Source organism: Apium graveolens, chromosome 6 (assembly GCF_009905375.1).
Source record: "Apium graveolens cultivar Ventura chromosome 6, ASM990537v1, whole genome shotgun sequence".
NCBI classification, from domain to species: Eukaryota; Viridiplantae; Streptophyta; class Magnoliopsida; order Apiales; family Apiaceae; genus Apium; species Apium graveolens.
In genome coordinates, this window is record NC_133652.1 from 29,552,407 (window position 1) to 29,573,627 (window position 21,221).

The 21,221-nt window shown below is 33.4% G+C and overlaps 2 protein-coding genes across 2 annotated transcripts; one reads left to right on the plus strand and one right to left on the minus strand.

Annotated features, from left to right (window-relative positions):
* The first annotated feature begins 4,845 nt into the window (after positions 1–4,845).
* LOC141664246 (pyruvate kinase isozyme G, chloroplastic) lies at positions 4,846–16,065 on the plus strand. The gene is made up of 13 exons (XM_074470159.1): positions 4,846–5,193; positions 5,920–6,201; positions 6,750–6,915; positions 7,211–7,345; positions 7,436–7,546; positions 7,640–7,728; positions 8,557–8,619; positions 11,221–11,396; positions 11,623–11,725; positions 11,889–12,037; positions 13,590–13,698; positions 13,784–15,619; positions 15,691–16,065. Exons 1-12 carry the CDS (start codon positions 4,993–4,995, stop codon positions 13,895–13,897), a joined length of 1,698 nt encoding a protein of 565 aa, XP_074326260.1. The 5' UTR covers positions 4,846–4,992; the 3' UTR covers positions 13,898–15,619; positions 15,691–16,065.
* Positions 14,925–20,133, minus strand: LOC141664245 (protein NRT1/ PTR FAMILY 7.3-like). Its single transcript, XM_074470158.1, has 5 exons — positions 19,899–20,133; positions 19,619–19,748; positions 17,251–17,468; positions 16,080–16,642; positions 14,925–15,970 (listed from the first exon to the last, which is right to left on the minus strand). Exons 1-5 carry the CDS (start codon positions 19,926–19,928, stop codon positions 15,106–15,108), a joined length of 1,806 nt encoding a protein of 601 aa, XP_074326259.1. The 5' UTR covers positions 19,929–20,133; the 3' UTR covers positions 14,925–15,105.
* Positions 20,134–21,221: the final 1,088 nt, after the last annotated feature.

The window sequence follows — 21,221 nt, forward strand, 5'->3', positions numbered from 1 at the left end:
GACTTATACTCAGCAGATTGTGTTTAAGTCCTGAGACCAGAGCTACTTCTTTAATGATGACATTCCCAAGATTGATATTGCCATATCCCAATGTTTTTCCAATGTTGCCATCTCCATAAGAAACACTTGGGCCAGCTTTCTCCACAAAGTCTGATAGCAGGGCTTTATTTCCAGTCATATGTCCTGAACATCCACTGTCCAGAACTAGAATATTTTTCCTGTTGACCTGCAATCACAAAGACCACTAACGATTAGTTTTAAGGACCCAGACTTGCTTGGATCCTTTGGCCTTATCAAGTTTGTTAACATTTGCAGCGGATTTAGCATCAGAGTTTATGTTAACATTTTTCTTATCAGAACTTACACTATCAGACTTTGAATCAGAATTTACACTAGAAGGAACAATGGAAACTTTCTTCAAAGAATGTTTTAATTGATAATAATCATAGTACAAACTATGATATTCCTTACAAGTATAAATGGAATGCCATAAACTACCACAATGAAAACAAGGATTCTGTGGTTTATATCTAACAGACTGACTCTTAACTCCTAATTTTGAAGGTAAGGAGTTAATGTTCTTATTTATCCTGCAAAAAGAAGCCAGATGGTTAGAACTTCCACAGTTAGGACATATTTTCCTAGGAGCATCAGGAACAGGTTTATAATCATTGCTTTTATTCACACCTTCCTTTCCATTCCTATTTTTCCTAGGTGATTTTACCTTGTTTACATTCTTAACATTTTTCAGCTTATGCTTAAGCTGCTTCTTAGTCATTAAGCCTATGTTTACTTCAGCTGTCTTTTCCTGTTTTAGTTTGTCAGAAGTTAATCCCTCTCTAACTTCTGATTTATCATTATCAGACTTTACAGTTACAAACTTAACAGGTTTTAAATTTGGCTTTTGCTTAACAACAGGCTTAATTTCTACAGTTCCTTTATCATTCTTATCCTCTCCATAACCTAAGCCCTCTTTCCAATTTTCACTACTTAGCAAATTTTGAGTTGTTCTGCCAGAGTTAGTCCAAGTTCTGATTATCTCTCTTTCCTTTTCTAACTCAGTTTTTAGAGATTCATTCATTTTTAGCACTTCATCCCTAACATAAAAAGCATCATCTCTATCCTTCTGAGTTTGATGGAACATAACTAACTCTTTTTCTAAGAAATCATTTCTTTTCTTAAAAGCAAGATTTTCAGAAGTTAATCTTTCACATGTTAAAGTTTGATCTCTATAACTAACAAACATGGTTTTAAGATATCTTCTCAACTCATTAATATCATCAGTATGAAAAGCATTAGTAGTCTGAGGTACCTTTGTTTCAGCAGCTTCAAAACTGCTCTCAGCACTTTCTTTATCAGCATTTGCCATCAACGCATAGTTCTCCTCACTTTCAGAGTCTGAGGTGTCTGTCCAGCTTTTCTGCTTTGTGACAAGAGTCTTGCCTTTGTCACCCTTTACCTTCTTACAATCAGGAGATATGTGGCCTTTCTCACCACAGTTATAGCATTTGACATTGGTATAATCTCCTCTATCAGACTTTCCTCCTCTGCCTTCAGATCTTCTGAAATTCTTCTTATCAGAACTTATGCCTTTCCTGGAAAACTTCTTTCCCTTCCTGAACTTCCTGTATGCAATCTTTGTGATCCCTTTCACCATAAGAGCACACAGCTTCATTATCTCCTCACCAGCATCAGTCTCAGGCAAGCTTTCAGAATCTGAGTCATCATCACTTTCAGAACTTGATGACTCAGTATCAGACTTTGTGAACAGAGCTTTACCCTTGTCTTTCCTTGAGGTAGCTGCCTTGGGGGATTCTTCTTCAGCCTTAAGAGCAACTGTCCTTGACTTTCCTCCTTTCCTCTTACTTCTTTGTTCCATCTCAAGTTCATGAGTCTTGAGCATTCCATAAATTTCATCAAGAGTTGTTTCATCAAGATTGTAATTGTCTCTTATTGTTGTTGCCTTCAAATCCCAACATTCAGGAAGAGCTAACAGGAATTTAAGGTTTGAATCTTCAAGATCATACTCCTTATTAACCAGTGACAGATCATTCAAGAGTTTGACAAATCTATCATATAAATCAATCAATGATTCATTAGCCTTTGAGTCAAAGTGTTCATACTCTTGAGTGAGTATTGTCTTCCTGTTCTTTTTAATCGTATCAGTTCCCTGACACCTTGTTTCCAGAGCATCCCATATCTCTTTAGCAGTCTTGCAGTTAATTACCCTGTTTGACATTATATTATCAATGGCACTATGCAGTAAGTGTCATACCTTAACATCCTTAGCAATTGATGCAATATCTTCAGTAGTATAATAACTCTTTTCCTTTGGTACGGTTTTTGCTGCTTCACCTGCAACTGCAACTGCGAGCTTGGTTGGTTTGTGAGGTCCTTCCTTGATTCTATCAAGATATTCTGGATCTGTAGCTTCCAGAAACATGGTCATCCTCACCTTCCATATGGCATATTCAGATGGTCTCAGTATGGGAACTCTGATGGTTTCATATCGACTTTGGATTTGTGTCTTTGGAGGTTCTTCAGTTTTGGTAGGCTTAGTTGGAGTTTCTGTGTCAGACATGATTGTGTTTGGATCTTTAACTGTATGTGTGTTAACAGTAAAGCTCTGATACCACTTGTTAGGTCACACACACTGTAGAGGGGGTGAATACAGTGTAAAATACAATCAAATCGAACTTTAATATCTTATGTAACAGAAAACAAACTTTATTGAAGCAATAAACTCTGTTACAGTATGGAACTGTTACCTCTCAGTGATGAACAAATATCACGAGAGCTGCTAGGGTTACAATGAATAATCTTCTCGAATATGATAACACTTATAGTGTAAACCCTATGTATGTGTTTATATACTACACAGTTACAAGATAATCGCTAATTGATATGTAATATAATTCTGCTTCCTAAAATATATCAATCAGATATCTTTTCTTCCAAGTATTCCATTCTTCATAATATTCCTTCTTCATGCATATCTCTTCTTATGTTTATCTCGATCTTCTTTCCTTTAATCAGCTATTGTCCTTATCTGATCGTCCTTCAGCACTTAAGTTCTGATATCCAACTTCTGATGATTATCTCCTGATAATATAAGTACTGATATCCTTAAGTCCTGACTTCCAGTATAAGTACTGATTCCCAGTTAAGTACTGATTTGTCCTGTTAAGTAAGATCTGAAAACTAAACATAAATCATATTAGCCATGACATTATCAAATATATCTAATATAAAGCAGTGTCTTGAGAGGGTAAAAATAGTCTCACCCTCATTCAAAAAAATGTAGAGACTTATTTAACAAAAGATCACCGGCTTGTGTGTGCATTCATATGTGTATTCTAAGTACAAGGTGATATACAATATACAATAATACATAAAAGTACGTAATATTAAGCCAGACAATACATTGGCACATTATTTTCTTCACATGACACTTATCTATGTCATGAAAATCTCCGCTTATCAGTGTAGCCCCTTCCCACCGACTAGTTTGCCGGTAAAATCACTCGGGAAATTTATTTTATTTTATTTTATTTTATTTTATCGTAGGGAACCTGCAGCCGTTACCCTTCGGGTGTGCACTACTAAACCCCACGTGCTCACGCAATAGCCTGCAAACCACGTGAACCAAGATAATCGCATTAAAGCGACATGCTCTGACTTAGGAGGCATGATCATAAATTCTCCTCATGTGAGATTCAAACATGTGACCAAGATGATAGTTATCCCCTCTTTAACCAACTGAGTCAACACTTGCAGGCTCAATCGAGAAATTTGAAGGTCAATAATAATCAATCAATGACATAATTTCATATAAAGAAGGTGATATGAGATCCAATTCGTATTGGCACTCGAAAACTCATAGATTTTGTTACAGTTAGAGAATTTGGAAATCGCAAAGAATAGATAGCTCTTTGGCTTTCTTGAACAAACCACTAGGGGTCATTTGGTTCACCAAATTCTGGAATTAGGTATGAGTTTCAGTATTTCCAACCCATACCTGGTATTTGGTTGAGAAAAAAAAGAGTTTAATATGCATTCTTCAAACCCCCGAGGTATGGTTTTTCATACCCAAACAGAGAGGTGGGTATGAGAGAGTAGTATGAGAATTAACTTTATAATTACTATTTTAATTTATGTTTAAGCATTTAAATGTAATTGTTTAATACCAAAATAAATTTATAAACCAAAAAAATATTAAAATAATAATAAAATTATATATTAAAATAAATTAAAATAATTGACTTAAAATATTTTAAATTTAAGATGTTCATTCCAGCACTTAACCAAATACATAATATCAAATATGATACCTCAACTCCATATCACTTTAATCTCATTACTAATTTAACCCGATATCACGTCTTGAATCAAACGATAATTTATCAATTAACTAAAGACGTTATTTTACGAAATAGTTGGACTCACCTTAACAAACTATGATGACACTGAACAAGCAAATTGCAAAAATATAGCATATTCTGCTAGCTTTATATTTTGATGCCCTTAAAATCCAAAATTGTCGGATCACACATTTTCTTTTTAGCTACCACGTGGAATTATCTAAACAAGAAGAAATAAAACGTTGTAATTTGACAACACATATGCCAATAATATCTAAATTGAGACCTCTAAAATTATTCATATTTATTTCATATAAAATTTGATTTAAAATAAATTAAATATTGATTAGACATATCTATCACCTTAATTATCTTATACATTAAAATAATTTTCAATATCTTATTGGTAAAAGACAATATTTTGGTTTAATACTTTATTATTACTCTAATATTTTTTTTTGATATTGATGGGAAGCAGGGCACAGGTGCGAAGAGAAAGAGTGAAATATTTGGTCAGAGTTTAGAGGGAGTTCGTTAGCACACATTTTCAGAGACCACTACACCTGTCAAGTCACTCTCTCTCTCTCTCTTGTGTAAATATATAATCGTTTAATTCATTACCGTTGTAACGATGTCAACGATCAACATACAATCGATGCTGAAACCGGAACTACCTTCTCGAACCTTCATCTCCGATCACCGCCTCTCCTCCGAATTTTTTTACGATTCTCGAGACCGAAAAAAATGTTTCCGCAAGCAAAAAATGAGTCATGTTAAATCCATGCGTATTGCTCAACCCAATTTTGATTCTCCCAACGGTCCATTCACTCCTGTATGTATCTCCCGCCTATATATCTTCTTTCTATATCTATTGAGCTTGAATTTTAATCATATATGTGATTTGTTTGCAAGTGAATCTTCTGTTATTCATTTGTTTCATTTTAATATTTATAACTATAATTTATTCTGATTCTGTTACAGTCTCCTGTATCCTGCAAGTAGCTGAATATGTATATAGCCTAATTTATTTAATTCACAGTATGCAATTAGGTCTTTCTATTATTGATTTGTTCACTGATTTTATATATATACACACAGCTGAATGAGTATTTCTTAGGTTATTGTAGATGACTAGTAGCAGCGGAGTTTTGAGTCAAGTGTATTTTTACGAGTAATAAGGATTTTATGTATTCTGTTATAAATTTGTTCAAATATATATGTGATTTTATGTGTTTGCAGTTATATTATGTTATTATGTGTACAATTGGATGAGTGTTGCTTACATTATTATTAGATTAGGAGTTGCGGAGTTATGTGTTTTGTGTATTCAAATATCATTCTTATGTTCTGTTTTTGTAGACTTATTAACTGATGAGTTTCTCCTTAGCAGCATTTAAAATTACTGTAGCTAAGCTATAAAATTAAGATTAGTTTAAGTCTCATCTTCGACTATTGGATGTAATGTGTCGTACCTCCCTGTTTTATAGATGTTCCTTTCTGTAGATCTGCGTTCCTTTTCTTATTCGTGAATATAAATCTAATATTTGGCTTTGTTCAGGACAAGCTAGACTCTCCCTTTGACCTTCAGTCTAGTGATTATATTCAGGGGCAGTCTCCATCGACTTCAAGTGTTTCAAGAAAAACAAAGATAGTATGCACAATTGGTCCTTCTACAAGTTCACGTGAAATGATATGGAAGCTCGCTGAAACTGGAATGAATGTGGCTCGTCTAAATATGTCCCACGGCGATCATGCTTCACACCAGAAAACCATTGACCTTGTTAAAGAGTACAATGCTCAGTTTGAGGACAAGGTCGTAGCCATAATGTTAGATACAAAGGTATATTTCCATAGTTATGCTCTTTTTTCTAATGGCTCTATTTATGAACAAAACTATAACAACAATATGCCTATAGTCCGCACTACACACCATAAATAAGTGTCCTAGTAAAGTTTTGGATGATATTAGTACACTTGACCTGGTTAATTATATACCTATAGATTACAGTCGTGTAGTACATAGGTGTTTGGGGTGCTCATCTCATATGCGCTAGTTGTTACTTAGGCAGTCTAACATGTTTGGACTTTGGCCACCTTAAAATAAGTAAAATTGCTGATCAACAAAATTCACATATTTAAAGTTATCAAGATTGGATTCTAGACAAGAAGTTGTAGTTTGTATGACCAAGGTGACATATTATCGCAGACATAATTTACACAGGTGTTTCAACCTTCCATGTACCCGTGTGCATACCTGCAGGTACACATGTGCTCAGATGTTTACATGAGTTTGTCTAACACGAATGTACAACCTCCTGCTTACGTTAATCAATATTGTATCAATTGACAGAGGGATGCTTTTTTCCCTGATCTTTTTTTTTGATTCAGGGACCCGAGGTTAGAAGTGGAGATGTGCCAAAACCAATACTTCTGAAAGAAGGACAAGAATTCAGCTTTACTATAAAAAGAGGAGTCAGCACAGAAAACACTGTTAGTGTTAATTATGATGACTTTGTTAATGATGTGGAGGATGGAGATATAGTGCTAGTTGACGGTAAATAGATATATACTGAAGGAACTTAATGTCCAATTGTAATTTACTCAGTAGAATACTAGGAGGCAGAAATTGGTATAGAAAAATTAATGTCCAATAAATTATATCTGTTTTCATCAGTGTATTTTATACACCTACAAAATTAGCTGATCAGATAACCTAAGTACCTAACTACCATAATCAGCCAACTCAATTATCATTAATCATCTAAACTACTCACCTAAATAGAAGAGGAAGTAACTAGTTGTAAGTCTCATGTTGGACATGAAAGTTGGAGTTATTTTCTTTGTTCTAGGCGGGATGATGTCATTAGCTGTGAAATCAAAGACAAAAGATACAGTTAAGTGCAACGTAGTTGATGGAGGAGAACTGAAGTCAAGGAGGCATTTAAATGTACGTGGAAAAAGTGCAACTCTACCCTCAATAACTGGTCAGTTGCTTGATATGACTTCATTAATTTTGCCACTATTTCTACTTTCTGGTTTCATGATCATGCTAAGAATAACTTTTTATGTTACAGACAAAGATTGGGAAGATATTAAGTTTGGGGTGGACAATCAAATTGATTTTTATGCTGTTTCATTTGTAAAAGATGCACAGGTGGTACATCAGCTTAAAGATTATCTCAGAAGTATGTTTCCAGATCTCCATATTTTTCCTTTTGTTTAAGTACTCCTGTCAAACAGTCTTCATAGCCTGCCTTTTGCTTTATTATCTGATGCAGGCTGCAATGCTGATATTCATGTGATAGTGAAAATTGAGAGTGCAGACTCCATACCAAATCTTCCTTCTATAATTTCTGCATGTGATGGGGTGAGCTTTTTTTACATACTTAGACAGTTTTCTTTTTTATCATCGGTGTATGATTAAATGTCTTGCTTATTTTGATATCTCGCTAATCAGTAATTTTCCACTTTGTATGATTTGTTCTCTATTTCTATATTAAAGGATCCTAAAAAATTAATAAATGGCGAACAGGAGGAAAACCAATATTAATGAAAAGAAAGTTACTGTAGAGTGGAGAATTTTGTTGAGTGTATTATATTTTAATTTCAAAGAGGACAGCTTCATTTGTAAGAAATACCCGAAATTCCGTGGCCTATTTTACGGATATAACTCAGAAAGATAATTGAAGAGTACAGTAGTTTTTACTATCAATGCGCTACGGACTATAGAAATGTTATTATTTATTGAAGGTCAAGTTTGTTGCACATGTAGGTTTGCTGTTGCTTAGACAAAAATGTAATATATACGGTCTCTTCTAGAAAAAAATTACATTATGAGGATCCTCTAGAGAGTAATGACCCTTGCACAATTGATTATGCTATATATCTCTGACAAAATATTTGTCTTAACATAAGCAGGCCACCTATATACTTGAAATGTTAATGTTCTCCCTTATTAAGTCTATGCAGCTGGATATATATTCATCTATATGTCCCTGATAGAGCTTCAAATGAGAGTACTACTTAAAGTAAAGGCTTTTAACTGTACAAGGTGATTCTTAAAAATAATTATATTAAATATATACCAATTAAGTACAACCACAAAGTTCCTGACTTGTTCATTTCTACAACCACTGCATATCCCTCTTTTTCTTAAACAGTTAATATCTATCTAAGCTTCTATGGATTCTCTTAGGCAATGGTGGCTCGCGGAGACCTAGGAGCTGAATTGCCAATTGAGGAAGTCCCTTTGTTACAGGTATATAAATAAATATATGTATATATATATATAGAAAGAAATAAGCTAGATTTAGAAACTAATCTTAGTGTATTTAACACATATCGTTGTGATTGGTTGTAAATGAACATAGTAGTTCTTGGAGAGGATAAAGTGTTAAAAAATTTACTACATATTAGCGTTTCTCCTACTTGAGGAATTAAAATTGGAGTATCTGGTGAATGTTTGATTATATCGCGGGGTTTGGATGGTGTTACTATGAAGACATTTCAATGTGATGTGACATTATTCTCTTTCGTGAAAAGAATAAATTCTTTAGAACTATACGAATTTCTGATTTCTTAAACTCGAATTTCATCAGCCTAATCTATAGCATAATACTCGGCCACAGGCGAATCCAGAAATCTTGGATGCTTTAGTGCTCCTGATTAGAGGGATTGTGATGATTGTCCTTTCAGATATATGCGCGCTTATCTAGTTTTTCGGGTCTCCTTCCTAGAGGATAATAGATTAGTGGCTACTCACAGATCATTATGCAGATTGCAGGCTTTTTATTTACCAGATTGTTCAGTTCTTTATAACCTAATTAAAAACCTCTAGGAACAGCAGTGGGTAGGCTTTATCAGGCCAGGTGAATTTTTTCTAATGTGGGTGTGATGTAGGACATATTCTATAAAAGATGTTTTATGTAACTAAACCAATAAAAAGTGTAGGACATATTCTATAAAGATGTTTCAATAATCAAGTCCCTCAATATATGTGGTGGTTAAATTACTTTTAGGGAAAATAAAACAAAATAATCCCGTGACAATTGGGCTTATATGTAAATAAATTATATGATTATATATAGTCAACCATGAACTAAGTTACCGGGACTCTTCAATTTTGCCCTTATACCCGTGTCCTTCGGACATGACATGGGTGTGGGTATGGGATCTGAGTCGGATCCTTCGGATGGAAACCGGACATTTTGACCTTAAGAAATCTAGTCCAATATGATTTACAAGGCCTCACAACAACTTAATCCTCTTAATTATAGGGAGGGATGTTTATGGATTAGTATTTTCATGTTATCCTTTTGTTTTGTGTTATGACATAAACAATTATGTATATGTTTATTTTATGTGGTAGTAAACATGAATTTACAAATGTTATGTATAATAAAAAGTAGACATACTTTCGCCTATGTTAATGTTATATTTCGAATCCGTACACCTGTGTCCAATTTTGGATCCATATCCATGAATTCTAATTTTTTTAAAATTAAGAGTCTGACACTTGGATCCGCTCCCGTATCCGACACCCGCACCTGAGTCCGGGTAACTTAGACCATGAATATTAAACTCAAAGCCAGACTCTTCAAAAATTCATTACGCTCGAGCTCGGCTTAAAAACTCGATTTTATTTTATTTTATTGTTAATTCTCGAAAGCTCAACTAGTAGTATAAATACTTACAAAATCTCATATATGATATTTTACCTTGAGCTAATATATATTTACATAAAGTTTTAAAGTTTGGTAGTCAGGGTTGGTCTTATTGGGCTGAGTTACGATAATAATTTAGATTATTTGGTCTTTTGGATCAAATTAGAATAATATGAATGTGTAAATTTTAATATAAGATCTTAGACCGTAATAATATGAATTTGTTATTTTTATGGACTGAATTAATAAAATGAAAACATAAACTTTAATAATAGGTATTGAAATATAAAAATATTCTCTGCATGTCGATTTGTATTTAAAATATATTTCAATCATATTAAAGTTTTAATTATCTTAATTCGTATTTGAAATTATTTATGATATTCTACATATGCTCATATTTTTGTGTTTTTTTTATCTTAATTTTTATTTATAGTTACATGTGATAATATATGTATGTTATCTCTTATTTAATAGTTACTCAATTATAATGTTCCATTTGTGCTATTTAATTTGAGATTTTGTTGCAATCATGTTACACTTTGATGTTTTAGAAGTACTAGTAATACTAAATATATGTTATTTTTATGTATGATTTACTTATATATAAGATTATATGTTTATATTGAATCCAATATAGAATTTGCCTGGTAATATACATGTGTGTCTATTAATTCATATTTAGATTTTATTTATTTACGTACGTGCACTCCGCTAGTATGTATTATATATAAACAATAAAAATAAATAAAAACTTGAGTAGTTTTTTTGGAGCTCAGCTAGATGAAGTACTCAAACGGTACCCCAACAACTTGAGCTTGGCTCACTTATTGTCGATTAATATTTTACTAGCATAGCTTGAATAGCTTATGAATAGCTGAATCACTGACACACCCCTACCTGAAAATTAGGAAAAATGTAGAGAGAGTTGCAACATGCTTTCCCTTAATTTCAGATGGCTAAACGGATAGATATTCCGGAGTTTTTTCCTCAATATATTTATTCTTGTTAAGTACGATAGAACTAACTAACCTTGTAGCTGTTTGTCTCCGGGGTCTGGTGTTATTAAGGAGTAGCGAATGATATTTGATGAGATTGAGGGCGTCACTTTGTACGGAATTCAGCCAACAACCTTGATCATGTATATATATACATTATGCCATCTGAATGAGAACTAACAAATGATGTTAATATAGGAAGATATTATCCGAAGGTGTCGCAGTGCGCAGAAACCAGTGATAGTAGCAACAAATATGCTAGAAAGCATGATTGATCACCCGACGCCAACAAGGGCAGAAGTATCTGATATTGCAATTGCAGTAAAAGAAGGTGCAGATGCCGTCATGCTTTCAGGAGAAACTGCTCACGGAAAGTAAGTTATCCTGCTTTATTTTGTGCCATTAAGTATATTTTTTTCCTAAGGTCAATGGAATGAATTAATGAAAATATGCTTGTACCGGGACCTTTTTAGCGAATATCTTTTGAATATCTCCGAGGCATCTTGTTAAATTTGATAAACTGTCTTGCTTATTGGAAGTAATTGCTCCAAGAGCAATTTTGTCAAGTCCACAGTTGATTTATCTTGATATCGACTTTAGGTTTCCACTGAAAGCTGTTAAAGTAATGCATACCGTGGCATTGAGAACTGAGTCAAGTCTACCTGTAAGGGATAATCCTGCTGGGCAGTTCAATGTGTACAAGGTTCACAATTCTGAATTTTTATTATAATGTTGGTGCAATCTATGGTGAACTGAAGAAAGCTAAAATGTGTCAATTTCATTTACTTGGAAACAATACGGATTACTTTTGTATAGTCTAGTCATATTATTTGTATACCCGTGCTTAATTAATATTTTCTTGCCAGAGCCATATGGGTGAAATGTTTGCATTCCATGCTACCACCATGGCAAATACTCTGGCGACTCCAATGATTGTCTTCACAAGAACAGGCTCCATGGCCATACACTTGAGCCATTATCGTCCATCCTCAATAATCTTTGCATTTACCAATGAGTAAGTACAGAATATTGTAAGACAAGAAAAATGCTTTTAGTTTAAAGTAAGCATTTAATTTACGACTTCACGATACACGATAGTCATGTACTCTACAAATACAAACTGATGTGTTGCTTAACCTTCTTAGTTTAGTGTGACATGCTGGACTTCCTTAAGAGTTATAGTAAAACCTATCAAGTATTTTTTTGGAAGTGCTTCATTGTTCACCTACTAGATAAATCTATGATTGTTGTTTTAGATGTTCTTGCAGTTATATATACTAGAAATTGAACCAATGAAAGCAACTTTAAGTGGTTAATTTTAAACAAGCTTATAACCTGTGTGGTGCATGATGTTCTTTAATTTTATATTTTTAATAAATATAATCATATACTCCCTCTGTCCCGTATTGGTTGAGCTGCTCAAATTCATACGATTTTTAAGAAATTCTAGTTTGACTCCCCTAGATTCATTATCAGCCACACAATGTTGAACTAGTGGATGGATGACACCTAGGCATATTTTAAAGAATGTGGTTGTAAAATTCTTAAACATATGTTTTAAAAGACAAGTTCATTTTTTTTGGGACGTACATAAAAGGAAAGTGGGTTAACCCTTTTGGGACGGAGGGAGTATTATAATAATATTATTTATTTTTTAATATATGTACATATATATCATTCGTCAAATTGAATTAATTTGTAAAATTTATTGTATTGGTTGTATTATGTTTATATTTTGAATAAACAATATAGCATATATATATATATAGTTTCTATTTTAAATTTAGTTTTTATTTGATCATTTGCCTATATATATATTTGTGTGTGTGTTTAGTATTAAAACTCGTGTAAGTAGTGTTTGTATATACTCAATTAAGCTCATATAAATAGTGTTTGTATATATCTGTGTGTGACCAGATTAAAGACCGCCCGACCAAATTACCGATAAAACTTTCAATATTTCGTCTTTAATAATATAGAGTATGATATGTCTAATCTTAAGTTGCCACCAATACATGACCTATTGACAAGTCTGCCAAAAAATAGTGTAAGAAATGGTTAGATCTTGCCTCAGCCTCTTTGGGCAATTAGATATATATCTGGCTATTATTTAAGTAGCTGTGTATCTATTTTACAATTTTTAGCTTACGTTTCCTCGTAATACCATATTTTTCTTACAGCAAGTTTTGTTGCTCATTATTGGGAAGTGACATAATTTGTTCTCATAAATCAATTTGTTTGAAACACATGTATAGTCTTACACTACCAGTGGCTCTCTTTCCAACAATTTTTCTCTTAACAAAGGATGAGGAAAACCTATCAAAAGTCCCAACTAACACTCTAAACCTATCTTGACCAAATGATTATGCTACCTCTTCCTCCAATAATTGTTATGTGATTTTTATTGACATATCTTGTGGCAACTAACTGCACTATTGTATATGAACTCATGTATTCATCAATATCAATCCTAATTTTCTGTTTCTTGTCATAGTTCTAAAAATCAATATATTTAAAGTACCCTGTTTTGACTTTTAACTAACAAGAGGCATCTCATGGCTTGGCAGACCAAGGGTTAAGCAGAGACTGGTTCTCTATCACGGATTGATGCCCATATATATGGAGTTCTCAGACGATGCGGAGGAGACATTTTCTCGAGCTTTGAGGCTTTTAGTGGTGAGAGATGTTTTTCCTATTATTCTTTTACTTTTACTGCTTTTGCCATGTACTTTTTTTTATCTCCCTTTCTTTTTGGCGTCAGAGTAAGAATCTGATCAAGGATGGAGAATATGTAACTCTTGTCCAAAGTGGAGCACAGCCAATCTGGCGTCGAGAATCAAGTCACCATATTCAAGTTCGGCAGGTTCAAGGTTGATTTATTTCTTATGACATGGTAGTTCCTAAAAAATGCTTCCGAGTCTCATTTTATTTATGTCATGCAAACATGTGGAATGTCTTATTTTCCCCCCTCTATTTTCCTGTTACATATGATTACTTTTGTAGATGAAATTTTTTATGCTAATGACAAATTTTGAAGTTTTTTATAACATGAAATGTAAATTTAGTTTCTCTGTTAATCACGTTATCATGTATGTCCTGCTTTCGTTTTGGGAGGGGGTGAGGGAGGTTGTTTATGCCTTTTTTTATCAACCAGTATCAACAAACTCTGTTTTAGCCATATAAGCAGGATGTATTACATAAATTTCATTTCCTTTGTAATTTTTCGAGGAATATGCAGAAAATAAACTTAAAGTTGGTGTTTTTCGGATACACTCATCTCAAGCCGGACTTTGGTTCATTGTTCTCCAATTCCAGTTGGGTAGTATTTGGGGGTAAAGGGCCACGAGCACTAGAACTTTGGATTTCTATTGCTTAAGCAGCATAAGTCCTGTTTCATTGCAATATATTGAGGTATAGGCCTGTCAATCCAAGTTGTAACCTTGGTCTTTACAAGTACTTGTTTTGCAATGAAACAAGCGGAGAGTTAAATTGGTACCAGGAGAAAAAATGACTGAAAATTCGATTGGCACAGGATTTTGACTTACCAAGCTAAGGGAGCATGATTTACGTTTTATGATTGATTTTGTCAAGGAGGGGGGTGGCAATTTTTACGAACATAGAACTAGGAAGCACCTTTCTACTGTTAAGCATATTTAACAATAAACAGCCAACTAAATGTAAGCTGAATACCTAGCAATGCACTTTTAATTACATGAAAATGATACCCTCTCTTAGATATGTAAGTTTTACGAAACCTGCTGAGAAGTCACAAGACATACATATTTTTAAGGACTCTTGTACACACTTATTCCATGAACATACAACCAAATCACGAAATGAAATTCAGGGATATGTACATTCCTTCAATCAACAACAGACTAATTCACCGTAGTCGAAAGAGGTTATGCCCATATGCCACTTTTCTGATCTATTTCTTCAAAGTTTAAGAACTGCATATCGAATTCTTCAATGTTCAAGAACTGCAGATCGAATTCTGAGTGTAGCATACAAAATTCTCTCTATTAGGAGTCTAATTCCTCTCAACTTCTCAACAGAGTCTCTATGAAAATCTTAGTTGGGTCCTTAGGCTTCAAAGTTGCCCTTTTCATTTTCCTCGTACTTGCTTTCAAGCTTTATATTCTTGTACCATTTAGCACAAAATATGTAGGCTACAAAGTCTAGACCAGTCAAACCAGCCAACAGGAAGTAGAATCTGTCTAGGTGTCCATAGTTGAGATTTCCAGGAATCCATCCAGGCATGTGATCTTTGGTTGATATTTTCATAACCGCTGTCACGAGTAGGCTACTTACGTAGTTCCCAAGGGAGATCGACGTCATGCAAAGTGCACTTCCGAAGCTCTTGAGCCCATCTGGTGTTTGTGCATTGAAGAATTCCAGTTGACCTACATACATAAAAACTTCCGAAGCTCCTACTAGAGCATACTGAGGAATTTGCCAAAATATGCTCAAGGAGCTTGAGCCACTGCAGTGTTTGCAATCCTTTTGGGCATACTCGAGTCTGTAAATCTCTACTATTCCGGCTGAAACCATAGCCATTACTGCTATTACGAGTCCAACCCCCATCCTTTGAAGTTGGGTGAGCCCCTTAGATTCTACCTTTGTCTTTCTGGATCTGCTAAGCAGAGGACTGATAACTCTGTTGTACAGGAATATGAAAGTTGCTACGCTGAGAATGTCGAAGCTAGACATGCTGGCTGGGGGGATTCGAAAATTTGACAGTTTACTTGTCATAGCTTCACCTTGCACGACAAAGAGCGAGGCCATCTGAGTGAAAACCACTGAATAAAGGATGGTGCATAGCCAAATCGGGAGCAGTCTTAAGATACATTTCACTTCTTCAACTTGAGAAATTGGGCAGAGCTGCCACGGATTGTAAAGACCTGTCTCGAAATCTCTCGATGTAATGAAAGCAGCTTTATCCAAAAATCTGAAATATAGAAAAATATGTTTTATTTTTAGATACATATTTTTGTAACTTTGACTTAAAAACCTTTATGTATACTACATGTGTTCTTCACTCGATTAGCATCACTTACTTAAATTCATGAGTGTGAAGAATCCTCCTGGCACCATTCGACAGATTATCCTTGCCTCCAACTTCATAGAAATTCTCTTCTTCATGAGCCAATTCAACTCGCCACTTCTTCATCGCAGCAGCAAAGACTTGGAAAACTCTAGAAAGTGGGTTACCACTTGGCTTAAAATGCCTGTACCTTGATGTGCCTGCAAGAAACAGGACTAATGCAGCAAAAGCAGAGGCTGCCGAAGTCCAAAATCCTAGAGCCCAAAGTCCCTTGTCCTCAAAAAATACCAATACAGTGTTCGAGAAAAGAGACCCTAGGTTCAAGGCCAAGTAAAAGTAGCTGAAAAACGACACCTTCGAACGTCCTTCCTGGATGTTCTCCTCATCAAACTGATCAGCCCCAAATGTTGCAATATTTGGTTGGTATCCTCCATTCCCCAGAGCAATCATATAAATGGATAGATAAAACAACGCAATTTCCCAGCTTGAATGTGATCCACATGGTGTATCTGGAGTCCCACAACCTTTAGGCTTTATTAGGAAAAGATTTGTTGCCGCTGATAGTCCTACTAAACCCTGTAATGTACACAATTAGAATTCAAATTAGAAGAATAAAGTCTAAAGTTTCTTCAGGGACCAGTAATCTGAAGTGAACCTTTGGTCTTCTTTGTCATTTTAAGAGATCAAATATATAGCATTGAGTGATAAAAACAGTAACAAACTGCTGAAGATATCAGTACTAGTTAATCTGGTATTCATTTCATGCTGATCAGGAAAAGTTAGATGGAAATTATAACAGTGAAGGTCAAAATTATGTGTTACACATTATTTGGCGACTGTGTTCTGTCCATCAGTTTCGCCATAAACACAATAGAACTGCCAAAAAGGATGCTCAGTCTTATATAAACGTGGCTGCAATGAATACGTGCAGTGTTTGAAAAATTCTCGACCGGTAGGCAAGCTTACCAGTTTGGACAATATATGATAGATGGTATTTCATTAAATACGGTTTTTTAATGAGGGGCTATCGACTTAGTATAAACGCGACAAAATATGCCAAGAATGATTCTCGACAGCCATATACGTCAGGTTACTAGTTCCACCATTTCCTTAAATTGAGTTTACTTGAACAGGGGTTGCAACTTAGTATTGAAAGACAAATTAGATTAAGAGTAATTACTTACAATGACGAAAATGGCCTGAAACACGGCACACGTTTTGTATCTTCCCCAGTAGGAATCACTGAGGAAAGCACCGACAAGAGAGAAAATGTAGACAGTTCCAGTCCATTTGCTAACGTTGTTAGCAGCCTCATAATTGCTTTGCTGCAGGACTCTTGTTAAGAACAGCACCAGATTGACCCCAACACCAAAGAATGCCAGAGTAGCCAATCCTTGATTCACTGTTAAAGTGTTAATTCAAAAAAATGCCATGCATGTTATAAGCAGCGCAACAATTTATCTCGATGGAAGAACCCTGTATGTAATTAGCTGGTTATAAAATTAATGTAAATAAACCCTCGTCTTCTAGTGGCCTTAAGTGACTATGTTATGTAGTGACTATGTTATGTGTCAGTTGTCGAAATTTAAAACTTTTTTTTGTCATTTTTACCAGTTTTTTTTAAAAATGTAGGTGCTAAAATTAGTATATCAACCATATAATCTCTAATTTATGATCATATAACTATAAATAAAATTAAATATGACTCAAAAAATTATAAAGATTTACTAGTATTATAGGGTCCCTTAATATTTTTTTAATGGGGCCACTTTATAAAATATAAATATTTATACATTAAAATATTAATAAAAAATTGCTAATTTTTTGTTCTGTGAGGGCACAAGTCACGTTGGTCCCCGCATAAATTCGCCTTCGCTCATCTCCATCAGGCGCAACTCCATAAAAACAGTTTATATTTGAAGTACTCCTAGATATTTTGAAATTACTAATTCATCGTTCACTTGCATTTCTAAACTTTTTTTTAAATCTTATATAGATTCCATTAGTAAATATTTATTTAAAAAAGTTTTAAAAAAGTACGTAATTACGTGATCAATGCACTTTAAAATACATAAACAAATTTAAAGTAAGTATGTGATCGTATTGGAGTATTAGGAAAATGATACTGAACATACACATCTTGTGAATTCATAAAAGCATTAACGTAGTAGTAAAAATGGTGTTTTGTGCTGGAAAGCTGAAATAGAAATGGAACTAAAAATAGAAAACGGAAAGGAGACTCAAAATTGGACGGAAAGGAATATGTAACGGAAACTAAAGTAAAGTCCAGTTAGCTAAAACACACATGTGGCATGAAGGAGCGACACAGGGTACACGTGTCACCATTCTACTTCATGCATGCAAATATGAATTTAATACCATCCTCACTCTTGAACGTAACTCTGTCTAGAATTAAGGAAGTGTGCATGCATATTTCACGCAAATACTGACACGTGTCTATACTAACACCACTGATAATTCTAGTGAAATAAGCACTTCATTTTTTTGCTGCAACATAGTCCTTATCCAAAAAAAGTAGTATAGTTCTTTTTATTTTGTAATTACACTTGTAAGATGATAAAAGAAGGGTAGTGTTATTTACGGTACAAAATTTTAAATTCTAGAGCAAAATGTTATTGGAAGGACGGAAAAGCTCTCATGTTGGTTTTTAATTTGTTTATTATTGTATTAGGGGTCATTTGTCTTTTTAATGCTCTGAAATTTAAAATGTTGCTCTGAAAATAATACTTTCCTAAAGAAGTGACAGCATGACATTTACTGAAATATTTTTTTTTCTTTTATAATGACTAATAATATTATTATATAAGAATAAATATGTTAAAAACCCATTTTAAATTAACATAAATATATTTTAGGTTATTGACTAATAAATATTCTTTTAAATTAACATAAATATACTTAAGAAAGAAAACACCTTGTTTTCGTTTGAAACTGAATGGGTCTAGTTTGTAACAGACTAATTTAGGTTATTGAAAGAGATTTTCCATCATTTCTGGTAATTAACTGGTGGCCCACAAAACTAGAACCAACCCAATGCTTTTAATTGAATACATTTTTTTTAAAGAAGAAAAAAACCAATACCAGAAAATGATATACAATGAGCTTTACTCTTCTAATAATAAAGTCAGATGGGATTTGGGAATATGAAATTTAACAGATTTTCGGTTAAGTGCATCTAACAAATTATGGTATCGGAATCTAAAAGTTATAGAGTAATTAATTTCTCATCGGTGCATCATAACTATAGGTGTAGTGGTTCAATATTTTGGCTCCCCTGCAACAGGTGTTCTAACTAAAAAAACAATATACAGGCCAGCTTATAACAGTTTCTGTTGGAAAATAGAACAATAGAGTATATGTATAAGAGATAAAGATGAAACACATAAGTGTCAAACATAAATTAAAAAATTAAAGAGATAAGTACTGGTGTATATCAGCGCCTCCACTTTGAAACATAACAACAGTTGAGTGAGGTCAGTGACAGTGAGCTAGTGTGTGTTTGGGGAACTAGTAGGCTAGGCAGCAGCTTACCAAGAATAATGGTTCCAGCGAACCATCGACCACTTGTTTCTCGGATTGCGGGTCGTCCATAGCAATCAACTGAACCATCTAGACTGCACTCTTCTTCTTCTTCTTCTTCTCCTTTGTATTTGCTTCCCTCCTGCAATTTCAAATCAACGAAATCAACAACAAATTTAAACAAACTTCTCCTTTTTTATACGAAACTAAATTGTAGTATATAAGATATCAATTGTAAGCGAAAAATTTAAGAAAGATGAAAGGTGATGAATGACAAAAACAACTTGATTACCTCCTTGGAAAATTGTAGGCAGATAGCCATTTTGTTGATATGATCGATTGGTAGAATTGATTGTTTTTGCTTAAGGGAATTGCGTTTTGGTAACTTTGGAGTGTAAATGAATATATGGAGAGCAATGGCACAGATACAATTTATACAATTGAAGGAAAGGGATGCCAGTATATATAGACTCTAGAAGATTCTTATTGACGGTGGAGATGTAAAGTTGATACCCCGGAACTAGACATGAATTAAAGAAATCTAAGGGGTCGTTTGGTCGAGAGAATTTGAATATTAGTTACGAGTTTTGTTCATTCCCAATCATACCTAATGTTTGGTTTATGATTTGTATTAGTTAAAACCCATATTTGATAAGTATCATATTTACTTTTATTATTCATCTTTATTTTTATGATTAAATATAATTTATGTACACATGTTTTAAATTTGAAATATTATTTAATTTTTTAAAAAATTATACTAATATTTATCTAATGCAAATTTTAAGATTTAATTTATTAAAAAATATTAAATTATTATTAATTGGTTAAATTATATTTTACTAATCATATACTTCCTTAGTAAATTTTTATTTTTTAAATTGTGTAAGAATTTAATTTCAATGTACAATGTATACTTGCATATAATATTATAATCAAAATTGAAATATTGATTATATTTAAAATAAAACAGATTCATTCCGGTACCGAACCAGACACATAATATCAGGAATCATTTCTCATCTCCATATCAGTCTAACCCGATTCCTGATTCCAAACTCATACGAACTTGTGAACCAAACGACTTCTAAGTACAGGGGAGCTTTATTCTAAAAATCATCGATTTGATGAATTAATTATTTGATTAATCATTTTAATATACTCTGTTGATTCGATGTTATAATCAGATTAATCACTGCACCTTTTGTTTAAAGTAATATATTTAATTTAATAAATTAATTATTTTTATATTTTATTAAACAAATTCGATTAATGTTTCATTTAAATCGATCCGATTAATTACCGATTATCCGATTAATCCTCTATCAAACAATACCGCTTTCAACTATTTATAATAATGGTTGGGAGTTTTTATTGGGAAACCAATATAAATGTGCCATAGTTTTCTATCTATTACTTCTATTACCGTAAACTAACTTAAATCCCGTGTAATGTATTGCACAGATTTGTTAACATTCAAATAATTTTAAAATTTTGTTTATCTAATCAGTTAATAACTTTAGTATATTTATATAAATATATAATAATTATAGATTTATAATAGAAATATTAAAAGAATTAGTAAAAAGTTGTGGTCGTATTATAGTAGCATAAG

What these genes read in the sequence shown, in the direction of transcription:
- LOC141664246 (XM_074470159.1), top strand. Translation starts at nt 4,993, where the DNA reads ATGTCAACGATCAACATACAATCGATGCTGAAACCGGAACTACCTTCT. An exon ending in CCAACGGTCCATTCACTCCT is followed by an intron (nt 5,194 to 5,919) that starts GTATGTATCTCC and finishes GGCTTTGTTCAG; the next exon opens with GACAAGCTAGACTCTCCCTT. An exon ending in GGAGAAACTGCTCACGGAAA is followed by an intron (nt 11,397 to 11,622) that starts GTAAGTTATCCT and finishes TATCGACTTTAG; the next exon opens with GTTTCCACTGAAAGCTGTTA.
- LOC141664245 (XM_074470158.1), bottom strand. Translation starts at nt 19,928, where the DNA reads ATGGCTATCTGCCTACAATTTTCCAAGGAG. An exon ending in GCCTACAATTTTCCAAGGAG is followed by an intron (nt 19,749 to 19,898) that starts GTAATCAAGTTG and finishes TTGAAATTGCAG; the next exon opens with GAGGGAAGCAAATACAAAGG. An exon ending in CGCTGGAACCATTATTCTTG is followed by an intron (nt 17,469 to 19,618) that starts GTAAGCTGCTGC and finishes ACACTTTAACAG; the next exon opens with TGAATCAAGGATTGGCTACT.